Here is a 24,653-nt window from a genome sequence, read left to right on the forward strand (position 1 = left end):
AACAAAACAAATGAGGAACGAATGGGAGGACACTGGAGTCAACGTCTGTGACCGAACTGTAAGAAACCGTAAGAACTGTAAGAAATGGGATTTACATACAGAAAAGCTAAACGAAAGCCATCATTAACATCTAAACAGAAAAAAAACAAGGTTACAATGGGCTAAGGAAAAGCATTCGTGGACTGTGGATGACTGGATGAAAGTCATATTCAGTGATGAATCTCAAATCTGCATTGGGCAAGGTGATGATGCTGGAACGTTTGTTTGGTGACGTTCCAATGAGATTTATAATGATGACTGCCTGAAGAGAACATGTACATTTCCACAGTCATTGATGATATGGGGCTGCATGTAAGGTAAAGGCACTGGTGAGATGGCTGTCATTACATCATCAATAAATGCACAAGTTTACATTGTTGATATTTTGGACAACTGAAAGGATGTTTGGGGATGTTTCAAGATGATAATGCATCTTGCCATAGAGCAAAAACTGCGAAAACATTCCTTGTAAAAAGACACATAGGGTCAGTGTCAACGAGTAGATCTGATTTGATGCAGGTGTTAGTTTGGGGGATGAAAATTTACAGGGTGATTCCATAATTTTTTCCTCAGAATTGAGTGATTCCATATTTTTTTTCCTCTGCTTGGTCTAAAAAAGTAACCTTTACTGACTGCCACAATCTTTTTTTCTTGATTTCTTATAGTGTTTCTTAAAGCCAGAAAGTTGTCATTTGAAATGACTTTAGTTTTGTGTCATGTCTATGATCTGCTTTTTTTCTACAAAATTAAACAACTGAATGAACATCCTCCGAGGCCGGTGATTCCATAATTTTTGCCAGGGGTTGTACAACTCCCATCTCTGGATGGAGCTGGTCCTTACACAGAGAGAAAAAACAGAATCAGGCATCAGAAATACAAGAAATACTGTATAATTTGTCAGCATTAAACAACAAGAAAAACAGAAGAAATACTAAGGTGATCTCCGGCCACTAGCCCTAAGCTTCACTAAAAGACCCAGAATTTAGGTAAAGTTGAGGCTGCAGCACGCTCCATTTCCTAATAAAATGAATTAAAAGAGTAAAAAGCGTAAAACAAAACTATTCCAGTATGCTCGCCATACGAAAGTGAAAATAAGTGCATCTTAAGTCTGGACTTGAAAGTCTCCACAGAATCTGATTGTTTTATTGATGCAGGGAGATCATTCCACAGAACAGGGGCACGATAAGAGAAAGCTCTATGACCTGCAGATTTCTTATTCATCCTAGGGACATAAAGTAGTCCTGCACCCTGCAAAGCCCGGGTTGGTACGTAAGGTTTAATTAGGTCAGCTAGGTAGGGAGGTGCCAGTCCATGAACAATTTTATTGACTAGTACCAGAACCTTAAAATCTGATCTCACTGGGACAGGAAGCCAGTGAATAGATGCCAAAATGGGTGTAATGTGGTCAAACCTTCTACTTCATGTCAAAAGTCTGGCTGGAGCATTTTGAACCAATTGGAAAGCCGTAATGCTACACTGCGGTAAACCAGAAAACAGATCATTGCAGTAGCCCAGTCGAGAAGAGATAAACGCATGGATCAGGGTCTCAGCATCAGCCATAGACAGGATGGGACGAATCCCTGCTCACCTTCACCTTCAGAGGGGGAAGAAAGCAGTCCGTGTAATATTTCTAATGTGGAGGTCAAAGGACAATGTAGGATCAAAAATTAGGTACCTCACTTTGTCAACGTGATGTATGACACAAGAGCCTAGGCTGAGTGTTAACTGGTCAAATTGATGCCAATGTCTCACTGGACCAAGAACCATCATTTCAGTCTTATCAGAGTTTAAAAGTAGGACATTTCTAGACTTCCAACTTCTCACTGATGCGAGGCAATCTTCTAAGGATTTTATGTGAACGAGATTATCAGCAATTATCGGCATGTATAATTGAGTATCATCAGCATAACAGTGAAAGATAATCCCAAAATGATGCAATATGTGCCCAAGGGGTGCTATATAAAGGGAGAAAAGCAGGGGCCTAAGACGAACCCCTGTGGAACCCCAAATTTCATGTCACTAAGTTTAGAGGTAGTGTTACTGTACAAAACACAGTGAGAATGACTGGTCAAGTATGACATCAGCCATGCAAAGGCACTCTCAGTAATCCCAAAATGATTTTCCAGCCTATCAAGTAGAATATGATGATCCACGGTATCAAATGCAGCACTGAGATCTAACAGCACCAGAACCATAGTGGTGTCTGAATCCATTGCAAGCAAACAAGAATTCACCACTTTAGTGAGAGCTCTCTCTGTAGAATGATATTTTCTAAAACCAGACTGAAATGGCTCAAAGAGATTATTCTCAGTAAGATAGTCCATGAGCTGCCGTGACACCACTTTTTCCAGAATTTTAGAACAAAATGATAGATTTGATATCGGCCAATAGTTTTTCAATACACTAGCGTCAAGATTAGATTTCTTAAGTAATGGTTTAATCACTGCAGATTTGAAACATTTAGGAACAGATCCAGAAGGTAAAGAAAGATTAATAATTTCCAACGTTATGAGTTTTGTCAGCATGCCTACAGAAATACTATCAAATTCGTTAAATCTAGGTAATACCTCAGTAATGGCACCCACCTCATTAGTAGGGTGTAGTGGCTGGGTTAAGACATGCTGGGATATGTTTAACCTAATATCTTCTATTTTCTTCTCAAATTAATCTAGGAAATCTTGTGCTGTAAAAGGAGAGCGAACTACAGGTGGTTGTCCATGAATAAGTGTTGCCACTGTATCTAACAAGAACTTTGAGTTATGCTTGTTTTTGTTGATCAAATCAGAGTAATAGGCCCGCTTTGTAGCCAATAATGCATGTTTATAGTCTAAGATCATGCCACGCAAGGTGGAATACTTCTAATTTTGAATGACGCCATTTCCATTCTAGACCTCTAGCCTTATGCTTGAGGTCACGCAGGTAATCATTGAACCAAGGTGACTGTAATTTGGGGGAGTGCGGTTTTAACCAAGGTGGCGCAATCATGTCAAGTGTAGTTTTGAGCACTGAGTTTAAACTATCCACACGTCTATCAACTGATTGGGTATTTGCCAAATGTGAAGCAAAGACATCAGGCAGTCTAGCTTTGGTCTTAGTTGAGGAGTTGATGCATCGCCGTAGCGATATATAAGGTTGTTGTTCCACTAAACACGGCAGCGAAACTGTAAACTTAATAAGTGAGTGATCAGAGACCACTGATGTAAGAAGCATGATGTCAATATTCGCGACAGCAAAACCACGTACGAGAACCAGATCCAGGGTATTTCCACTAATGTGCGTTGATTCCCGAATGCATTGCCAAAATGCTAATGCATCCACAATTTAAATAATTTGCAGAGGGGATCAGAAGGCTTATTTATATGAATGTTATGTCACCAATGATCAGAATGTTATCTGCACTACTTGACAAGTTAGAGATTAATGCACCAAATTCATCTAAGAATACAGAATATGGGCCAGGAGGCCTATAGACAGTAACAAATTAATAGGACTGATTTTGATTCTTCTGACTTTGGCAATGTGTAATATCCTGAGCACAGCGGAGAATCAGATGCTTAAACGAGTTATATTTGCGACCCCCAACAGCTAATAAGCTAAACATAGATTTATAAATAAGAGCAACGCCCCTGTCTTGCTTCGCATCATGAGGGACGTGACTAAATGTATATGGTGTTGGGCAGGCATCATTTAAGGGGAGGACAGCTGTAGGTTTAAGCCAAGTTTCACATAACCCAATCATATCTAAGTGATGATCAACAATTAGATCATTAATCAACAATGATTTTGAGGATACTGATGTTATGTTAATGAGACCCAGACTAAGGACCTCAGTGGGGTTGACAGTTGTAGAGCCTGGTCTCTGGCAGTCAGTCTGTGAGCAGGACTTATGTGCTTTTTTTTTGTCCTTTTTTTAACAGTGATGAGAGAATTTGAGAGGCGAACAAGGAACTAACTGCCTGCAGCCAGACAGTTTAATTGTTCACATGTGCGCGTGTGAACGGATCATCCGTGAGTGGACTGGAGATGTCCGGACTTTTTACTGGACGTGGACATGTCCTCTCTCTGGCAATCAGTCTGTGAGCAGGACTTTTATGGATTTTATTTAAACACTTTTGTGAGAGAAGAGCGAGGAGCTGCAATCAGTATTTTTTTTCTGTGCTCTTTTTGAGCGTGTAGTTTTCACTGCATTGTGTACACGGTATAAAAACAATCCTGCATGATTTATACTTCAGGTACAATGGAACACAGCAGGAATCATAAATTGGCATTGGGTAACATTGTCTTGTGAGGGTGTGGCTTCCAGTCACGCTGAGTACTGTCCTGTTGCTCTGACTTGCACTGAAACCGCTTCATTTCTGCGTCGACCAGAGGACACCAAAAACATTAAACATGTTTAATTTTTGGCGTCTGATTTGCTTCGTTCTTTGCTCCCCTCGCGCTGTCGTAGCGTCAAGATACATCGTCTCGGCACTAGGTTGCTTCCATGCGGCGTCATCATGACGACACACGACGCAACTGGAAGCAGCCCCGGTGTGAAAGGGACTTAAAATTCACAATGGTTACCCTAAAAACTAACAGAAGTATTAAAAAAAAACAGGGGGTGGGGTTGAACTAGCTAACGCAAGATAACCGCGAGTGAAAATGGTAGCCGCTCCTAAGATTTACATAGGAGAGGAGTAAAATAATGACCTAGAATTCACAGCAGTTACACTGAAAAACTAAGTATTAAACAGGTAAAAAAGAAAAGAAAAGAAAAGAAAAGAAAAGAAACAGCTATAAAGGTAACGGTGGGGGGAGTCGACCTAGTGAGCAAAAACTAACTGCTAGTGACTGCTAACCGCTAGCGATTCACAACAGGACTGTATTTAAATACGGTTCAGAGTAGATACACTTAACAACCAGAAGAGTGCTAAACAGAAATAAAAGAAACGTATACAACCATGTAAAGTTCAGAAGAGCGTCACAACAGCAAACAATCCATCAGAAGCAAGATAGTAAGTCCCTTCAGCTGCTCCCTTGTTTTGCACTCGGGGTCGCCACAGCAAATCCAAGGTGGATCTGCACGTTTAACTGGCCCAAGTTTTACACCGGATGTCCTTCCTGACACATCTGCACATTATTTGGAGAAATGTGGCAGGGGTGGTGTTTGAACCGGGAACCTTCCACACTGAAACCAAATGCACTAACCACTTAGCCAACACCTATAGTACTACTACTACTAATTATTATTATTATTATGTTGCCATTGTTATTTGGCATCATAGTCTTAAAAAATAGCAAGATGACGAGGTCAGTGAATGCGTCATCACATTACTGACTCACAGCTATATTTCTAATGTCTATTTTACTGACTATAAGCCACTTTTTTGTACTAGTTTGACAGATCCTTTGACTTATATGCTAGTGACTTAATTAACAAATGAATTAGTTAATTATAAAGGCCTTTCCCAGGAAACAAATCAGAAACAAGCAAAAAAAAAACAAACAAACAAAAAAACACCCAATAATAAAAAGTACATGACAACAGTGCACAAAAATCCAGTTGCATAAATCCAAAGAGGTTTGGTTTCTTCTTCAGGGACGTACTTGCACAAGGCCTCAGCATGGATCAATGGCAGCGCACTGGGAGAGGGTAGTGCAGATGCAGGCTGCTCCGGGTTTGGTTTATCATGATCAGATGCTGAAGCATAAGCGGCAGAACAAATAAAACCTCCAGACATCTGAGGCGCCTACCACTTGTCTTCTATCTGTTTTACATGATGCAATGTGGTGGATATTTGATAACAGTTTGACTGTGGATTTTGAGTGTCAGCACAGCTAAGAAGACCATGTCACATCAAACTCTACAGGGACTGAAGCTCTGGAGCATCAATCAGTTAGCAAACAGCATGTGCAGTAAATATAACTGACTCTGCATCCGATTACTGAGTATGTATTCATGTCAGTTAGGAACTTGCTGACCTACCATGAAAACCTGGGAATAACCAACCTGTGCCTTCATAATCCGATCTGGAATGCTAACTCTCAATGGGAGCGCCAATCAGCGCCCCCTCGGATATGCACCGAAGCATTTAGGACACAAACACAAGACACAATCTGCTACGTACAGATAAAAGGAAAAAATGCACGAGATGTTCCTCCGTGTGATCATCTGCAGGATTTACAAATTAAAGTGGCAGGATTTTCCCCAGCAGTAAAGGCTCATTTGTTCCTTTATTGTTTGGTTTGTAAACTCAGGAATTTTCTGCACATTTAATTTTCATCATGTGCTCCATGCAGATCCACTATTTAGTCCTTCTGACTCCAAGCAGGGCAGACTCAGTGGGGGCGACCATCTGCTTTGGTCAAACTAACATATCAAATGACAGTATTGCCTCATTTTTGTTTTTTAAGGGAATATGACATTTTTTAAGTTTTTATCTCTCTTCATTGTTTTTAGGATACACACACTGTAAAAAGTGAAAAATACCCTCTATTTGACTGATTAATGGTGCGTTACATTTGTAGTCAGAGGTCTGAATTTCCCAGGTCCCAAGGTAGTACTTATTGTAGGTAGTACAAGCTGGTCAATTGGCTACTCCAAAGTCCAAGATGGCCACCAAAATGACCTTCTGAAAAAAATTACGTTTTGCATCAAAATGCTCCTACTTTATTGATTTGTGTAATATTCATGGCAAATGGCATTTATTTCATCACAATGGATCTGTTTTACAGCATCGATGAAATCCAACATGGCATCTAATTTCAAGATGGCCACCAAATTGACCCCAAAATCTTTTTTCCTCTCCTCACAAAAATGTTGGTACTCATTTGATTTATGTGATCTTGGTGTCAAATTGTAGGTTTTCAGACACAACAGACTTGATTTTTCAACTTCCAGCAAGAATATGACACTTTTAGTGGCATACAAGGTCTGTGAGAAAAGTATCGTACCTTTTTATTTTTTTCAAAAACTATATGGATATGATTCATATGTTTTTACGTCAGCCAAGCTTGAGTTTTTCCACACCTGTCGGTTGCATCATTCGCCTGTGGGCAGGCTTTGAGTGAGCACTGGTCCCCCCCTCTCGTCGCTGTTTCATTGCGAGGAAATGGCGGAATGATTTGGGCTTTTTTTCCATCAGAATTTTTTCAGAAACTGTTAGAGACAGGTAGCTGGAAACCATTCGAAAAATTTATCTGGCTTTCAGTGAAAATTTTACGGGCTTCACAGAGAATAAGGACTGTTACTACAGCTTTAAGGACGCCCCACAATGGGACATGCCTATCTCGGCTTTCAATGCTTACCAGCCCAGTGAGTATAAGAGAAATTGTGGAGAGCTGGGCATGTCCCAACTTGTCCCCTGGCACTCCGAAATGGAGGTGTTCCTTTGTCTCGCTCGATCAGCGAATCGGTCGTGATGCGCGAAGCCTCTGCGCGGCTTTCCATGACAAAATCTCTTGTTAAAAGTGAAATCTGCCGGAAAATGGCTGATGTCCAGCTCTTGTGATAACCAGAGAAATTACACACAACGGTCCCAGCTCCACACAGCCATCCATTTAGAAATGATGTGGTGGTTTCTGCCTCTCGATGGCGGCTCGGAGCGCGGCGCACTGTGCGCCATTGTGGGGCGTCCTTAAAGCTGTAGTAACATTCCTTATTCTCTGTGAAGCCCGTAAAATTTTCACCAAAAGCCAGATAAATTTTTCGAATGGTTTCCAGCTGCTTGTCTCTAACAGTTTCTGAAAAAAGTCTGATGGAAAAAAATCATTCCGCCATTTCCTGACAATGAAAATCCAATGAGGGGGTGAGACCACTCCTCCCACAAGGCGTGCTCACAGGCGAATGACGCAACCGACAGGCGTGGAAAAACCCATGCATGCGCACGAAGGTTCAAGCTTGGCTGACGTAAAAACATATGAATCAAATCCATATAGTTTTTGAAAAAAATGAAAATGTCTGTTACTTTTCTCACAGACCTCGTACATTGGCCTTTGAGTATGTTGAGTGCAGATAGTAAAAAATAATAACAGAATATATTCAACACTAAACACCTTTTAATTGGCCAACATGCAGTCGTTTGTAGAAACAAACACTTTCAAAACCTGCTGGATGAAAACCATTAATACTAAATGTAATAAACTTCACTCTAACACACTAACTCTAAAACAACAAAAACAATAAATCCCAAATAAAATAAATTCTAACAAGATGGAATTCAACATCAATATTATTTAATCAATTAAATTGGAGCATTTCAATGCATAAGTGATTTTTTATAGGTCATTTTGGCAGCCATATTGGAAAATGGCCACCATCTTGAATTTTCAAAATGGAAAATTGATCAGATAGGTTGAGTAATGTCATGAGAATCACCGTGCCAAATTTGGTGTTTGCACCACCAAATGCACAATTTTCCCATGATCTGCCCAACTAGGGGGCAGACAGCTTATTTTCTGACTTGTGGTGTTGTGTGGAAAATGGAATGCTTTCAATTCGGGTGTGACATCATTCCAAGTTATGATTTACACCTGAGGAAACAGAAGGCCGCATGAATACTCCAAGAGTTTATCATGGCTTGTAGGGTAGTAACCTAAGAGAGTCAGTCAGTGGCTACGTTTACATGCCGTTAATATTCGGGATAAGGTCAATATTCCAGTTTGTGAATCATTAGGAATAACCGATTTACATGCTTAAGAAGACATAGTTACTCCTGTATACATGGTCACTGATATCATTTGGAATATCACCATCTAAACAGCGACGCACTTGATTTGGTCTGGTGTTCATGCAAATCCTGCTTCGCGTAACTTTTCGGCCACCTTCTTGTAAATGTCGCTATCTCTGTACTTTCTACCGTCAATAAAAGACATTATACGAGGGCTGTCAATAAAGTATAGGTCCTTTTTATTTTTTTCAAAAACTATATGGATTTCATTCATATGTTTTTACGTCAGACATGCTTGAACCCTTGTGCGCATGCGTGAGTTTTTCCACGCCTGTCGGTGACATCATTTGCCTGTGAGCACTCCTTGTGGGAGGAGTCATCCAGCCCCTCGTCGGAATTCCTTTGTCTGAGAAGTTGCTGAGAGACTGGCGCTTTGTTTGATCAAAATTTTTTCTAAACCTGTGAGACACATTGAAGTGGACACGGTTCGAAAAATTAAGCTGGTTTTCGGTGAAAATTTTAACGGCTGATGAGAGATTTTGAGGTGATACTGTCGCTTTAAGGACTTCCCACGGAGCGAGACGTCGTGCAGCGCTCTCAGGCGCCGTCGTCAGCCTGTTTCAAGCTGAAAACCTCCACATTTCAGGCTCTATTGATCCAGGACATCGTGAGAGAACAGAGAAGTTTCAGAAGAAGGTTTCAGCATTTTATCCGGATATTCCACTGTTAAAGGAGATTTTTTTAATGAAAGACGTGCGGACGGGTCCGCGCGTCGGGACGCAGCCGGCACGGTGCGGCGGCACAGGAAAAACACCTCCGTGTTGATAACCATTTGTAAAATCCAGGCGGCTTTTGATGGCTTTCAGTGGATTGAGTATATGAGAAATTGTTTAACAGGTGGACATGTTCCAACTTGTCCTTAAGGCTTCCAACGGAGGTGTTTTTCCTGTGGCGGAGCGTCGCGGCGGCTGTGAGCTGACGCTGCAATCCGCCCGCACGTCTTTCATTAAAAAATCTCCTTTAACAGTGGAATATCCAGATAAAATGCTGAAACCGACGACTTCTGAAACTTCTCTGTTCTCTCACGACGTCCTGGATCAATAGAGCCTGAAATGTGGAGGTTTTCAGCTTGAAACAGGCTGAAAGACGGCGCCTGAGAGTGCTGCATGACGTCTCACTCCGTGGGAAGTCCTTAAAGCAACAGTATCACCTCAAAATCTCTCATCAGCCGTTAAAATTTTCATCGAAAACCAGCTTAATTTTTCAAACCGTGTCCACTTCGATGTGTCTCACAGGTTTAGAAAAAATTTTGATCAAACAAAGCGCCAGTCTCTCAGCAACTTCTCAGACAAAGGAATTCCGATGAGGGGCTGGACGACTCCTCCCACAAGGAGTGCTCACAGGCGAATGACGTCACTGACAGGCGTGGAAAAACTCACGCATGTGCACGAGGGTTCAAGCATGTCTGACGTAAAAACATATGAATGAAATCCATATAGTTTTTGAATAAAATTAAAAGGACCTATATTTTATTGACAGACCTCGTATTCATGTCTTTCACGATAATAATGAAGTATTTGGTTTCCTCCTCGCTCCAAAAGTGTGGTTCTGTGCTGCTGTGTCTGGATTTCCCCATGCTTGTTTACCACTGCTTGTGGTGTCCGGTGGGTTGCGCGCCCCACATACAAGTAGTTGCCGTACTCAAAAGACCAAGATTCCTTGCAGATAGGACATGCACAGAACACAAAATAATGTTCCTTTCTATGGGGATATCCGATGCGCGTTTATATGACCTGATATTCGGGTTAGAAAAGGAGTAACCCAGGGATCATATTCGGGTTTTTGCGGGTGTTTACATGGCCGTGTGCAACCGGGTTATTGCTAATATTCCAGTTATGAAAGGGTTATGAAAGGGTTATTGGCTGCATGTAACCGTAGTCAGTGAGTCAGTGTATCTGTATTCTTTCACACACAATAACTCCAGAACTAATAATGGCAGCATCTTGTAATTTACAGCATATGTTTGTATGCAAGAGATGATGTGATTACCTTTTCATCGATATAGGTATTGGGATTTCAAAGCACCTATTATCACTCAGAGCAGATCAACTGCCATCCTATACCCATATGACTGAACCACCCTGAATTCCAAAGGCGCCTGGTCTGGACAGCACATGCGTGTTTGATCAAAGCCTTCCATTTCTTCATCACCAGCAGGCATTAAAACATTGAGGACACAGCTGGTGCTTCACAGTAAAGAGCGGGAGTGGCGCTTGAAACGTCAGCTGTGCCACAAAGAAGAAAATCAAATCAGATAATGTCACATTGATTTTGTTTGGTTTGTGAACAGGTGTGATGGCACTGACCCAGAAACAGCAAAGTCCCGCTATTCCTGCAACAGAAGAGAAACGCCGCCTCAACTGCTTCTATTTCAGTGCCGGGAACATGGCTGCTGGCATGCGTTTGAGACGGATGGCAGGACGAGTAAAACTCAGAAAGGCATATGTGAAGGTGAGCAAGGAATACTTTGAATTAAACTGTTTCAGTCTTTTGGGCCTCTCCAGAAGAAAAAATAACCCGCTGCCGATTAAATCTGCAGATTTTTATCATTGTGGCAGTTAATTAGCGGCTCAGTGCAACATGACATGAGCGGCACGTGGACCCCAAGACGGGATCAGTCTCTCCCAGGTGGAAAACCAACAGACACACAACCTCAGACAGATCACCAGAAATATTTATGGGAAGTTTGTTTTCCCTATTTTCCTGATGTGGTGGAGCCTGTGTGTCTCAATGAGCAGCCGTGGCACCAAACGGTTGTTCTTGTCCATTCGGCTGCTCCCGTTTTGTGTTCGGGGTTGCCACAGCGGATACAACCAGATCCGCATTGATATTTGGCATACGAGCAGATGCCCTTCCTGACACAACTCCAGTGTTACCTGGAGAAATACACACAGCCGCTGGTGTTCCAAAGAGGTCTCCCATCCAAGTACTAACCAGGTCCCACACTGCTTAGCTTCTGAGATCTGATGGGATCAGGCTTTCACAGAGCAGATAACTCGGGTAAAACAAACACCAACTGTACGTATGAAAACAAATACAAGGGGGCACTCGGAGCGTGCGCGCCTCAGCCTGTACCCCACAATCCTTGAACAGGATGACATCCATGTTTATAGGCATATTTGTGACAGGGAATTCAAACAGCCCCATCAGGATGCAACAGACCTTTTAACAGCTAGTCATGCCGCACTGTCACCATCACCCCCTAGTGGCAGCTTTCAGCATGTTCTCAGGAGAAAATGAACCTCAGTCCTTTCTGCTGGGTTGTGAGTGTTACTTGATTTTTATGTATTTATTTATTTTTGTTGGAACATACTTCTCTGATTTAGTCCATTTCTCTGCACAGACAGCTATCGCTGCTCTTAATCTGTCATCAATCCAGCATGCAGTAACCAGCCAGCAGGTGGCAGACATGTCTAAGGGATACTACATATGTAAAACAAAGTTTAGGCCTTTTAATGCTTCTGCTGCTCCGTAAATCTGTGGCCATGAAATCATTTCATGCAGTTGTGAACATTTCAAAGTTCTCTGTCAAGGATAAGGCTTTGGTGGGTGTTGCAATGCATTGCAATGTAATGATTTCATAAAAACTACCCTACTATCCCATGCCGTCTGTAGTCATGAAAGTTGTTGATTGTGAAACCAGAAAAGTGAGATTCCTGAAGTTATGTAGTAAGTAGACCAGTCACAGCCTGTGCGGTCTCCGTGTGGTCTCTGTGCAGTCTCCGTGTGGTCTCTGTGCAGTCTCCGTGTGGTCTCCATTGTTTCAACATGTAGTTGCAATTTCTGGAGGGTGCATGTCAGGCTACGGAGAAGGACTCAGAGGTGGTTTTCAACGACACAGAAGGCTCTGCATGGTTGAGTTGCAGATACAGAGTAGCATAAATTGGGCTTTACGTTTTTAATTGATCTGATGCATCAAAGTTGCTCAGATGTGATCAGGTTTGTTCTTATAAAATGACAGCATTTAATGTTTGTGAGTCATCATGTTAACAAACAGCTGGCAATAGACTCATCCATCTACCGATCTATCTGCCAACCTACTTAGTCAGTTACCTACCTACTAGTCACCTATCTATTGACACATTGCATTTTCCAGGGTGGACACTTTTCAAAACCCAAGGGATAGGGAATTAAAAATTGCTCCATCTCTGAAACGTAAAGGCAAAAAAGTAGTGTTAAGCTTGTCTCCCATTATCTATTATTGATACCAGATTAAATTATTATTATTATTTTAAATCAGATACCTAATTGGGGCCTGAAATCATGTAGCATTGTAGAATATCTTGAACAACTGCAAAAAATAAAAAAAATTAAAAATTTGTGACACTGGGATAAATTTTGATCCAACAAAGTGAATAATTGGTTATAATTGGTACAGATTGGAGGAATCTTGTGCAAAAGTAGATGACAGTGGACCGTCGGGTACAGCATGCAGTAATCAGGACCTCCCGTTCTCTGAGCAGAAGCCTCTTTCTGATCCCCAAGAAAAAGTATGTCACATGCTTCAACAGAAGACAGATTTAAATTTTTAGCAAATAAGTTTTTTTTTTAATTTGGTAAAGTGTTGGGAAAAGAAAGAAAGACAAAATACCATATTTTCTGGAGTATAAGTCACACTTTTTTTCACTAGTTTGAGAAGCCCTGCGACTTATACTCCGGTGTTACTTATATACTGAAAATTCACAAGTTTGTTATTAATTATAATGACTATTTACATAAAACTTTCCCAAGAATCAAATCACTAAACAAAGTAAACTCCAATAATAAAAGAATAAATGGTAGTAATAAAAAAATACACTACAACAATGCACAAAAATCCCAAATTAAAGAGCTTATAACACAGAAAAAGGTGCGACTTATACTCCAGAAAATATGGTAATGCTTTGAATGCTGGTACATGTGCAGAAAAAAAAAACATAACAGGAATCGTACGTGAGCGGGTGTCACCGGACATAACTGGTTACAATGGTACAACTACACAATCGGATATAAAATATAAGGCAATAGTAAAAACTGCAGTTAAATACACATTTTGGAGCAAATTGGAGCCAAGAATCAACAAAGAAATGGCAAAACACACAATGACTGAATGCAAATTTCATGTGGTTAATATTTACGAATAAACAAGCGTCCTGCTCTGACACCAGCTTGATGGTTTTGTGTGAGTAGTGGCTGTGTGTCAAAAGTCAGGAACACTCGAAGAAATCTAAAGTCCTGTTCGAAAACTTAGAGGAAGACTGAAGTACTGACACCTGACATCATACCAATCAAAGGAATTGACAATGTGACACACAGACAAACTGGACAATTCACAAAACTGTCTAGAACGCAACCATAATTGGCTTTTTCTTCTTGAAAAAAAATCTTTGATTAATGTTGGAGAGACTAACCTGTAAAACTCCCCAGTCCTTAGTACCGTTCATGGACACAATGAGACCTTCTTGTTGGAAGGTCTTGAACTTCAGGGACAGCTTGAAATCATGGTTGTCTTCGTCCAGCCTGTGAAGGTACTTCAGGTAGGCCTTCCCATCAAATCCCAATGCCGACTCTGGAAAATTAGATAAGATATGATAATCCTTTATTAGTCCCACAATGGAGAAATGTACAAAAATTAGGACAAATATGCAAAAACAATAAACAACAGGTATTGAACCCCAGTTTGGTTCCAGTGTGCAGGTCAGCAGCTGGTGTGGAAGCTCCTGGTGTTGGTCTGCACAGGTGAATCCAGTTTTTATTCATTTTGAATGGAAGCAGCCAAGAAATGTAAAAATGTAAAATGTAGAGAATGTGCATGTGATGTTAGCGCTGCCTGTGCTCTCATTGCTCTTCAATACAGTGTTGTTGTTTTTGCAGGAAGTTCATTATGTGCATCATTTTGAGGCGACCTTTTATTCCAAACTCTCAGTGCTGTTGACACACTGTCGGGGATTAAAAACGTTTGAGCTCCCGGTGTCTAAGAAAGATAGACGTTGTGCAGAAGATCCTTAAGATACCCTGAAGAATGTAACATTATTGAATTTACTCCGAAGTTGGAGGACAGCTTTCCCAAGAAAACCTAAAAGTAAAATCTAAGTGAATTCATCCAAGCATGTAAGTGCAAACTGGGACAAACCCTGATTTTTTTTCTTTAGTTATTTTTTTGCACTTTCAAAACTGACCATCATGTTTGTAAGGGCACAAGGCTCCAAAGCAGGTGACTCAGTTGCTTAGCCACCTCGGAAACTACTTTATACGTCAAATAGAATAGAATAGATGTTTATTGTCACTGCATTTCTGCAATGAAATTCTGATGGCACTTTCCAAACAGCTATACACACACAAAAAAACAACACAACAGCAGCTTTAAAAAAGAACCAACAGCTTCACAGGACGGCAAGACCGTCTTAAGATACCAACAACAACAACAACAAAAATGCTGCTTAATAAATTATTAAGGTGCTTAATGCTCAGTGAGGTACGATAGTTTTAGATATGTAAACAGACTGTATTATTTATTGCACATGTTGATATCTGTTATTGAATGTCTGTGTTTGTGTTTGTGGGAGGGGACGGGGTGATAGAGGCTACAGCTCTGGAGAAAAAGCTGTTCCTTAGCCTATTAGTCTGTGTCCTTATAGTGTGGTGTCACAGACTGAACGGGCCACCCATAAAATTGGTCCACCCTGCCTCCACTGCGCATGTGTCATTTGGGACCACAGCAGCTTGTCTGAGACTGACTCTCTTCACCCAAAGGAATCAAAGGGAATAATGTGATTATTAACCATCATATGACAAAGTAAATCCTCTTAAATCATTCTATAATCAGTTTTAAGCAGAAACGAGGTGAAAATTGGTGAGTCCTTACTGACGCTTTACAATGATGGAGGCGCAGTGAACACAGCAGCAGCAGCTCCTCTGGCTGTGGCGCTCTGATCGCTTCCTCTGTCTTTTATGATGAAATAATGCTGAATTTATGTGGAAGTGATTGTTGTACAAAAGCTTCAGATATCTGTGGCTGAGACAGATGATGATTAGAGGCAGTTTGAAGCACAAACGAGGTGATAAACCGTGAACTGTGGCTGACACACAGAAATGACACATGCACAGTGAAGGCGGGGGAGGCTGATTTTTAGGGGGGATCGTTCGGTCGGCGACACCGGTACCTCTTCCCCAACGGCAGAGTAGCAAACGAAATGTCCTTGGGTGGCTGTTGTCTTTGCAGATGGCCTGTGCTTTCATCTGCAAGCGCTCAACATACACAGAGTCTAAGTCCAGGAGCTCCGCTGCTACAGTCCTCTGTACTGTCTGCTTTAGGGTTAGGATAAGTATTATATGTTTGTATTTAAACTTCCAAAATTTGAACAATACTTTGCACTTTGCATAATTGCCGTAAGGCATGTGCAGGAGCAGAAGTCCGATATGGTCCGGGTCTATTTCTGTAATATTTTCCCATTTTAGATTTTTGTCCGTTTCCACACTTTCCCAAAGTACAACACAGTCCTTGGATGATAAAATATCCTAGCTGCAATTTTGCTTTATCTAATAACAAAAAACAAAATTAAACCAAATTACTCTAGATTTTTTTTTTTTTACGATATTTGAATTTTTACCTTCTTCCCCAAAAGCCAGAAGCACTTTGAAGGATTAAAATTTAAAAAACAAACAAACAAACAAACAAACAAATAAATCCTTTGACAAATTTGAAGGCTGTTATTTTTCTGTTACTGCAGATGAAACTGTTGAACTGAAAACAATGAGTCAGATCTGACAAAACTACAAATAAATGAATACTTTAAAAAAACGATCTGATAGTTTAAATGAACTAGTGAAAAACGAACAACGAACAAACTAGCGAACAGATCAGTGACAATTTAAAGCATATTAATGTGCAATTTTTTAAATGAAAAATACACACAGAGAAGGACAGAAATGAGAGAAATTAAGGGCTGTTTTTCATGGCGAGATGGGAAACAAATCCAGCCCCTTTGACTGTGTGATAAGAGTCAAAATGAGGTGGCGATAAGAAAAACAGAAGATGTTCCTCAGTGACTTTGCTAATCTTCGCAGGAATGTAAGCCGATCAGACGAGGTGGCGCCTCAGTTCAGTCTCTCCAACAGGAAGTTGATTTTAAGTCCGATTTAAAACAAAGAGTGGTTCTGATGCTGTGAATCAAAGGTACCGTTGCAGGGGCAGACGCTCTCCCAGCGGTGCTGCGGCGTGATGTAACCTCCTCTGGCTGTGGTGAAATGGCTCATTGTGTCTGCTGTCAGCTGGACGGCATTCCTGCAGCCTCGTGGTGGGCAGCCGGTCCCCAGACAGCCATTATGGCTGACCCGGAGGATGCTCAGCCGCAGAGAGTCCTCCAGATCTGATAAAACCCCTGCAAAGAATCAAATGTGACAGAGTTCACCTAAAAGCACGCTCAGGGGGATCCGTTTGTTTTACCTCCATACAACGGACCTGGCAACTTTCTAGAACTTTAAGCTCATTATCCAGTCAGAGTCAAGTCGGCCATTAATGCTAACGAGACCATGAGCACAGTTTCTGGGGTTATTCTGTATTGGTTCCACTGGACCTGGTAGAAATAAGATTTGGGTCAGTGGACTTAATTGTTACACTGACCTTTCTGGTCAGAGAAATTTAAAACATGAGAACTGTAAGATGAAACCTAATATTAAGCAACCAACATGTGTTCCACAAATGTTCAGCAGGAGAAGATGCTAACCTGGTGCCACCTGGTGACTGAAGCTGGAAACAGCCACACACGGCTGCTCGGAACTGCTCGGACATTTTCATGACATTGCGTGATCATGCACGAGAGCGGCCAAGTGCCAAAGTTCAGGTTCCAGTTCCTGCTTCTGGGTGACCACATGGAGCGAGTTGCATAATGTGTGGATTTGATACAAGCGAAGAGATACATGTTCCTTCACTTTATATCGTCTACAACTTACAACTTTACAGATCCAAAAATTCAATATATATTTTTAAACAGGATGATTACAACACCCCCTCTCAGAGGTGTCAAATCCGGTTCAGAAAGTAAAAACCCTCCCATGTGTTGTTTCTACGTGTGCATCTAAAACAGGTGATCTCAATAATTAGCTCCTCCACCTGCCTGAAGAGCTGAACGAATTACAATCAGCTGGTTTATTGAGAAGATGGAACAAATACGTGGCTGGACTTTTACTTTTTGAAGCACCTCTGCCCCCTCTCTACCATACTTGCCAAAATGTTGGTACTGAATGGGTGTTTAGGTGTGTGTTCAGTTTGAGGATCGAGGATTGAGATATGGGCAAAGATTTTAAAGGTGGAAGGATTCTGACTCTAGAACAGCAAGTGGTACAATCCCCCCCTCCAAAAAAATGGTAGGCTGCTGCGTAAAGCAGAAGAGTTCACAATCACGCTGTAGTTGCCATCTGGTTTGCAGGGCACAAACAACAAACACAGAAACATATGAAAATTGATGACTGTAAATTACACGGGTGCATCACCTGCAAGTCTGCTGGTTGGTAAAGATGGAATGAGTCCATTCTGAGGTCTCCAGACCAGCAAGGCCTCCAGAGCTGGGGCATCAGGCAGCTTCTGCAAGCTGACCAGGTGCAGCTCTTGCCTGGGCAAGCCCAGAGCGAGACCCAGGCTGCGCTGGAGTCCTCTCCAGTGATCTCCCAAAAACTCCTCCGGTGACATCCCGACCAGCTGCAGTGTCAATCCAGAGTCCAGGGTCCTCTGGTCAGCATCCCAAACGTGAACCCTGACCCCAGTCCAAACACTAAACTTCCCATCACTCACACTGACGTTTAGTGAGTAGGACCCCTCCTCCAGTGTTTCTTTTGCCCAGATTTTGCCATCAGCCAAGTCAACGGAGAACCTGTCTCCAACAGGGTGTTCTGAGACCAACCTGTAGGTCAGAATGTCCTGCAGGTCCTGGTCAGAGGCATGAAGCCTACCAATGATCCGGTTGGCAAACATTCCGTCGGTGGTGGTGATGAAGACCTCCATGGGTACGACAGTTGGAGGATACTTGCTCTGCTCGGTGACACTGATGTTGACCACGCAGATGGATGAGAGGGGCGGGTGGCCGCTGTCTGTCACCTGATGGGGGCACAGACAGAACACGACATAGGCATTAGATAGGCAAGGCTGCAACATCAGCATTTTATGAAAAACAAATGATTTTGTGAGCCTTATGATACAATCGTGGACTATAACCTGAACTCTACACAAACTAAGGATCCCTGAATCAAGCCCCATTCTTACGTTCATGGATATGCATCACAGAAAGTTACAGTCCAAATCCTTAGTTTGGTCAGTACCACGCCAGGTGGAAAAATGTCTGACATGGTGTTTTGGTCACCTATCTATAGGGACTTGAACAATGTACGGCCATCTCAAGGTGGTCAATATTTAAGGTGTAGTCACACACTGAAACAGATTTAAATAATTTGTCCGGTGGCAAAAACCACCTAATCTGTCGGTCTCCCATGGATTCAAGGCATTGATGGAATGAGTGGACAGCCACCAAATGCAGGAGCACAGCGCCTACAAACAGAAAGACAACGCATGGATAAAACTAACATCTACCAGGCGTCCACCAGCAAACTAACAAACAAGTACAGAACAAAACACTGAACAAACGTACAACTTCCAGGGATGCTCTCTATTTGATGTCTGCTTGTTGGTCATCAGCTGACAAGGAACAAATCTAACAAATGAGAAAAGGTTTTGTACAGGACAAACTCGGACATGGGCGGATACCTCAATTTCATTTGTTTCCTCAGTCCATTACAGCGTGACAGCTGCTTTAAAAATGCTCCAAACATATTGTAAAGTATATACATCACATTATTTATCTGATCATAAAGATTCTAAAAAGGTAGAGTTTGGACTGTCTATGAATGAACATTATGGAGTCAGTTTCATTGTGGAGGTCAATTTCAGTTTTTACAGGTGTCAAGAGTTTAAGTTGCTCCAATTTTCCATCAGATTCTATGACATACTGGAGTTCTTGTCAAAATTCTATCATACCTGCATTAATGGTAAATGTCCACCAGGTGGAGATATTCCATTTAACCCTCTGGGGGCCGAGGGCATTTTTTGGACAGTTCACTCGCCTGGCATAAATGTTTTATTATTGTTGTTAGCAGCTCTCCCTGCATCCCACAATCAAGTTTTATGTCTCTTTCTTCAGGACAACCCGTGCTTTCAGAATATATATGTTTTTGTTGTGTTTTGTAAGTGTAATAAAGGTTTACAATCCAAAATAGGCAAGGAAAAAATAAAGTGAAAAATAATTGTGTTTTGAATAAATTAATTTTATTCAAAACACACAGCAAACTATAATAAACAATTATTTTGACACTTTATAAAGGTAATTTGAGGACTTGTGTGAAAGACTGTACAACAAAAAGGTTTAAACAATAAACACAAATGCACATTTTGAACAATATATACAAAATGGTCTATGTGTTTTGTTGTCCATTGATATGGTAAACAGTGCTTTACGCAGAGAAAGCAACAGAGTTATCCTGTAACATTCACATGCAAACTAGTGGAGCAATCCTGACAGTTACACACTCTGAGCACGTGAAATTGTCATCAGAGGCTCTCCGTCTGCTCCTGCTTTCACTGATCGCTGTGCATAATGGCGTAGGGCGCACTGAGTATGTACTAATAGTATGTACTCATTGGAGCACCCAGGGGGCTATTCAAGTGGGCCAACTTGTAACATAACACTCCTGAAAACGATCTTTGGCTTTTCACATGAGGTAAATCTGCCCTACGATTGGATTTTGGAAAACCATGTGACAGTGAACCACTTTCGATTGGACACTTACATTTTGCACATCATCACACAGCTTCTACGAGGAGTACAAAGATTGCCGATGGCTGGCTCAAAATTCCGTGGAGTTAACTTTTCAGCAAAAAAAAAAAGTAAGTTTCTATCTCATATCATTAAAAAGTTATTTATAATTTTGTAAAGCTTGGTCTTCGCAGTTGTATATGACGGCGTCGGCCCCAGAGGGTTAAAGAACCTTGGGACATGATGATGACCATACTGTTGCTTATACGTAGTAGTAGATGACATATGTTACTCCATAATGTGATAACTAAACGTAACTGTTAGCTATGAATGCTATATTCTAAACTTAAATCCTGTACACTTTAGCTTTAAGGATTCTAGTTGATATTTTCATCACACTGGCTGTCTCTAATGTTGGATTAGATGATATGACAGCAGCACGGTTTCTTATCTGGCCTACGTGTTAGATTTTAGGATTCACAGAGGCCGACACAAAGTTGCAGAAAGAAATCATGAGTACTGACTTTCTCAACTGCATCAGCAGCACAGCTCGAGAAACCACAATAAAACATCACATTACACTATTCCTCTCTTCTATTTAACAACCTGGCAATCTGAGTCATTTGCATCCCACCGCTATGAATTCCAGCAAAAGCCGCGATTATCTCAGGAGTAAAGTCAGCTGGTGCTGAGACGGAAACGTCAGTGACAGAAGATGAGAAGTTCAAAGTAAGAGGTTCACCTGTATCTTCAGCAGGTGATGGGGTTTGACCTTCTTCCTGAGCGGAGCAGACAGCGAGAGCAGCCCACCTTGGTCGACATGGAAACAGCGGTCCTCGTTGCCACTTATGATGTGGAAGGAAAAAGGCGGGCCGTTCCTGGGTGTGTCCCTGTCAGTCACCACCAGCTGGAAAACGCTGCTGCCAATGGACTCGCCCTCCTGCAGGAGTCATTAAAAAGAAAAATCCATTTTAATTCACTTTAGTTACATTTCTCGCTCCAAACAATTGTTACCCGTAAAGCTAAAATTATAGGTGATGCAATGACTTTAATTTCCAAGTAGATGTTGATTACACTCATTCACGACAACAACAACAATAATAACTATAATAATAATAATAATAATCACCAACATCATCATTATCTAAGCCAATTTTGACCAAACTGGTACCATTTAAGAGGTCAAAATTACACTTACAATCCAACCTCAGTGTAACATGACCTCCAGAAAATAGCTGTCGCCAGGTAGAGGTCAAAATTGAAAAATGCCCTAATCATATTGAAAAATATACCAGATTATTTGTCTGATCATAAAGATTTTACAAAGATTTCAATTTGGGAATCTTTGTGCATTGTTGTAGTATTGGCATTTATTCCTTAATTACTGGAGTTTATTTTGTTTAGCACTTTGATTCCTCAGAAAGCCTTAAGGTACCCTGACATGAGCATGTTTTTGATTCACCCAACAGCACGACCTGTGGCGTGACGATCGCACCCGCTGTGTTCACAGCTGAACAGCATTCTTTGTTCTATCGGCTGTCACGTGCTCTGCACTGGACGCCGCGTATATAAAATAATTATTTCATGGGGGATTAATCATTTTTTTCGGCAAATTGGCCGTTGAAAACAGCTCTAATCACTTCTTGAATCACAGAGGAGGCTGCAGCCGGAGCCGCACATGTGTGCCTAACAAGCTGCAGAAAGCATTTTGAGCCGTCTAAAAAGGTAATTATTTGACTTGTTTACATGGTCATGGCTTGATAAAACAGTTGCGTGTTCTTTGCTTCTTGTGTGCAGCTGTTAAAGTATTTATTTTTATGTTTATAATAGATTTAACTTCTTGTTATAATCCTTAAGATGAGCTGCGCTCTGATGCGATCCGCTGACATCACCACTCGCTCTGTTCACTTCTTGTTTACTCCACTTGATGAGCTGCACGTCGTGTTGGAGATTAGATCACGCCACATAGCACAACATTTGTGCGTGAAAGATTTTTTGAACATTTCAAAATTTTCTGTGTGCAATAGCGCGCACCGGCGCGTCCTGTCTGCACCTGTTAAAGACGAGTTTACACTCCAGCATGACACATCAAGACACAGGTCATAATGCTGCGTGAATCAAAAACATGCTCGTGTCAGGGCACCTTAATATAAAGCGTGATTATATACTAGTAAAAAATATATATACACTTGAAATACTGTAGCTGTTTCAAGAAACCAGAACTCCTGAAGATCAGTGACCATCTGGGGCATTTGTTTTTCTGCACAAATGTATCTGTTTATTTTATAGCACTGCAACAATTAACTGATTATTATTTAACAATTAAATTATTTAAACATTAATAATTCTGAGTCATCTGAAAATATCAAATCCAAATTGTTGCTGGTCATTTTACTCGTTGCCTCACTGCTGTCTGACAGTAAACTGAATATTTTTTACTTGTACTCTGGAAAATACAGTGTTGAAACATGAGAAGATCATGTTCTGTGCTGTCTGAAATACTTAAACACTCCCTAGTACATCCTGCAGAACACCGCAGAACTTCACCATCTGTCTGAAAAGAAGAAAACTCATTTGCAGGCTTGAGCACCATCCATCTACATATCTTACGCCACTGTCACGACGGCCAGCAGGAGTAGCTGTGATGTGAAGCGACAGATGCTAGAACCCTTTGCACCATCAGGACCTTTTTCATCGGGGACATTTGGCTGTGGATGTGAGCGAGCAGAGAGATCTGCAGATGGGAACTGAACGGTGCTGGACTTAGGACTCATCACCAGCCAGTGCTGATGTTCTGGTTCAGGGACTAATGATGCAACAGGTGGTCTGATGGAGAGAAAATCTCCACGGTTGGTGAGCAACAGCCAGAGTGGCTGGCAGTGTCCGTGCCCAACAGACGCTTGCTCAGATGTACGCATCTTCTTCAAACTGAAGTGTGCTGTGATCCAAATCTTCCTGTTAAAAATTTTCCACGGCAGCAGACTCAGTCCTTTAATTAGAGGCTGATGTGTTTTCCTCTCCCTGAGAAGTTTAGAAACTCGGCTCTGGATTTGCCTCTGAAGAGTTTCACTTGAATCCTCAGCGTGCAGTTTCAATGAATTCTGTAGTTATGATCGAGCAGTGCATGCACACACACAAACACACACGGCAGCATTTTCTCTGGAATGTAGCCGAGAAAAATGATTAAAAATCAGGAAAATGATCCAGTATGATTTCCACTCAAATTTCCGTGTGTCATTAAAAACACCTTGTTACACGGGTGGATGCTGGTGACTGTGCTCGAGAAATGATGGGTGCTTACGTAACAGTTATGCCTCAAAACCAGATGTCATAGGTAGACATGGGCCAATAAGCAGTTTCACGGTATACCGCAGTATGAAAAAGACACGGTATCAAAACCACTAAAATTTTCCATTATACCATCCCTACGGTCTGAGCGGGTTATGAGAATTCTTGACAGGCAGAGTGGAGGCAGCCACTGCCACCCTTCCCCCTGGTGCGCACCTCTGTCTCTGTTTACGAACAGGCAGCTAACCTTAGCTAGCTCTGCATCATGGCTGAAGGAGGCAAAGCCTGCACTGAACTTTTCTCTCCGTCTAAAAGGACCAAGTCAGCTGTATGGGATTACTTTGGCTACCGATTTAATAGAAAAAGTTGCAGGCTTTTTTGTTTTATTTTCTGCAGAATAGCCCTTCAAACTGAACTCGGACTGGGACGATTCAAGATACCCGCAAAGGATTACATGGAAGGAGTAAGCTTTATCCCATCTTTGAAACCACTGAGAAGAACAAGCAGTGATCATACCGTCCATGTCTAGTCATAGGTCTATCTGTAAGCAGGGGCGTTGCAGCAGGGTAGGCAATGCAAGCAAACGCAGAGGGGCCTGAGCTTGATGGGGGCCCCAAAGAGCAGCTGAGTCCATTTGATTACATAGTGCACTGCTGGTCACTGGACATAGTCACCACTGGCCACCTCGGGGGTGGTCATGATGTGGTCTTTGGAGGGTCTATGCTGGGCCCCACAGGTCCTTTTTGCCCGTGGACCCCAGAATCTCTTAAACGCTCCTGTCTGTAAGTGCTGTACCAGAATCAACCAACTCCCAAAATTTCCTTTATATTTGTATAGT

The 24,653-nt window shown here is 41.7% G+C and overlaps 1 protein-coding gene across 3 annotated transcripts in view; it reads right to left on the bottom strand.

Moving 5' to 3' along the window:
• Positions 1 to 24,653, bottom strand: part of fat2 (FAT atypical cadherin 2) — a 177,651-nt gene that overhangs the window by 39,266 nt on the left and 113,732 nt on the right. For all 3 annotated transcript variants that reach the window (XM_034182317.1, XM_034182316.1, XM_034182315.1), the window contains 4 exons: positions 21,270 to 21,467; positions 18,219 to 18,819; positions 16,907 to 17,107; positions 14,138 to 14,295 (listed from right to left, as the gene is read on the bottom strand). In XM_034182317.1, the coding sequence (XP_034038208.1) occupies positions 14,138 to 14,295; positions 16,907 to 17,107; positions 18,219 to 18,819; positions 21,270 to 21,467 (1,158 nt within the window). The remainder of the gene's footprint in view (positions 1 to 14,137; positions 14,296 to 16,906; positions 17,108 to 18,218; positions 18,820 to 21,269; positions 21,468 to 24,653) is intronic.

Source organism: Thalassophryne amazonica, chromosome 11 (assembly GCF_902500255.1).
Source record: "Thalassophryne amazonica chromosome 11, fThaAma1.1, whole genome shotgun sequence".
Taxonomy (NCBI): domain Eukaryota; kingdom Metazoa; phylum Chordata; class Actinopteri; order Batrachoidiformes; family Batrachoididae; genus Thalassophryne; species Thalassophryne amazonica.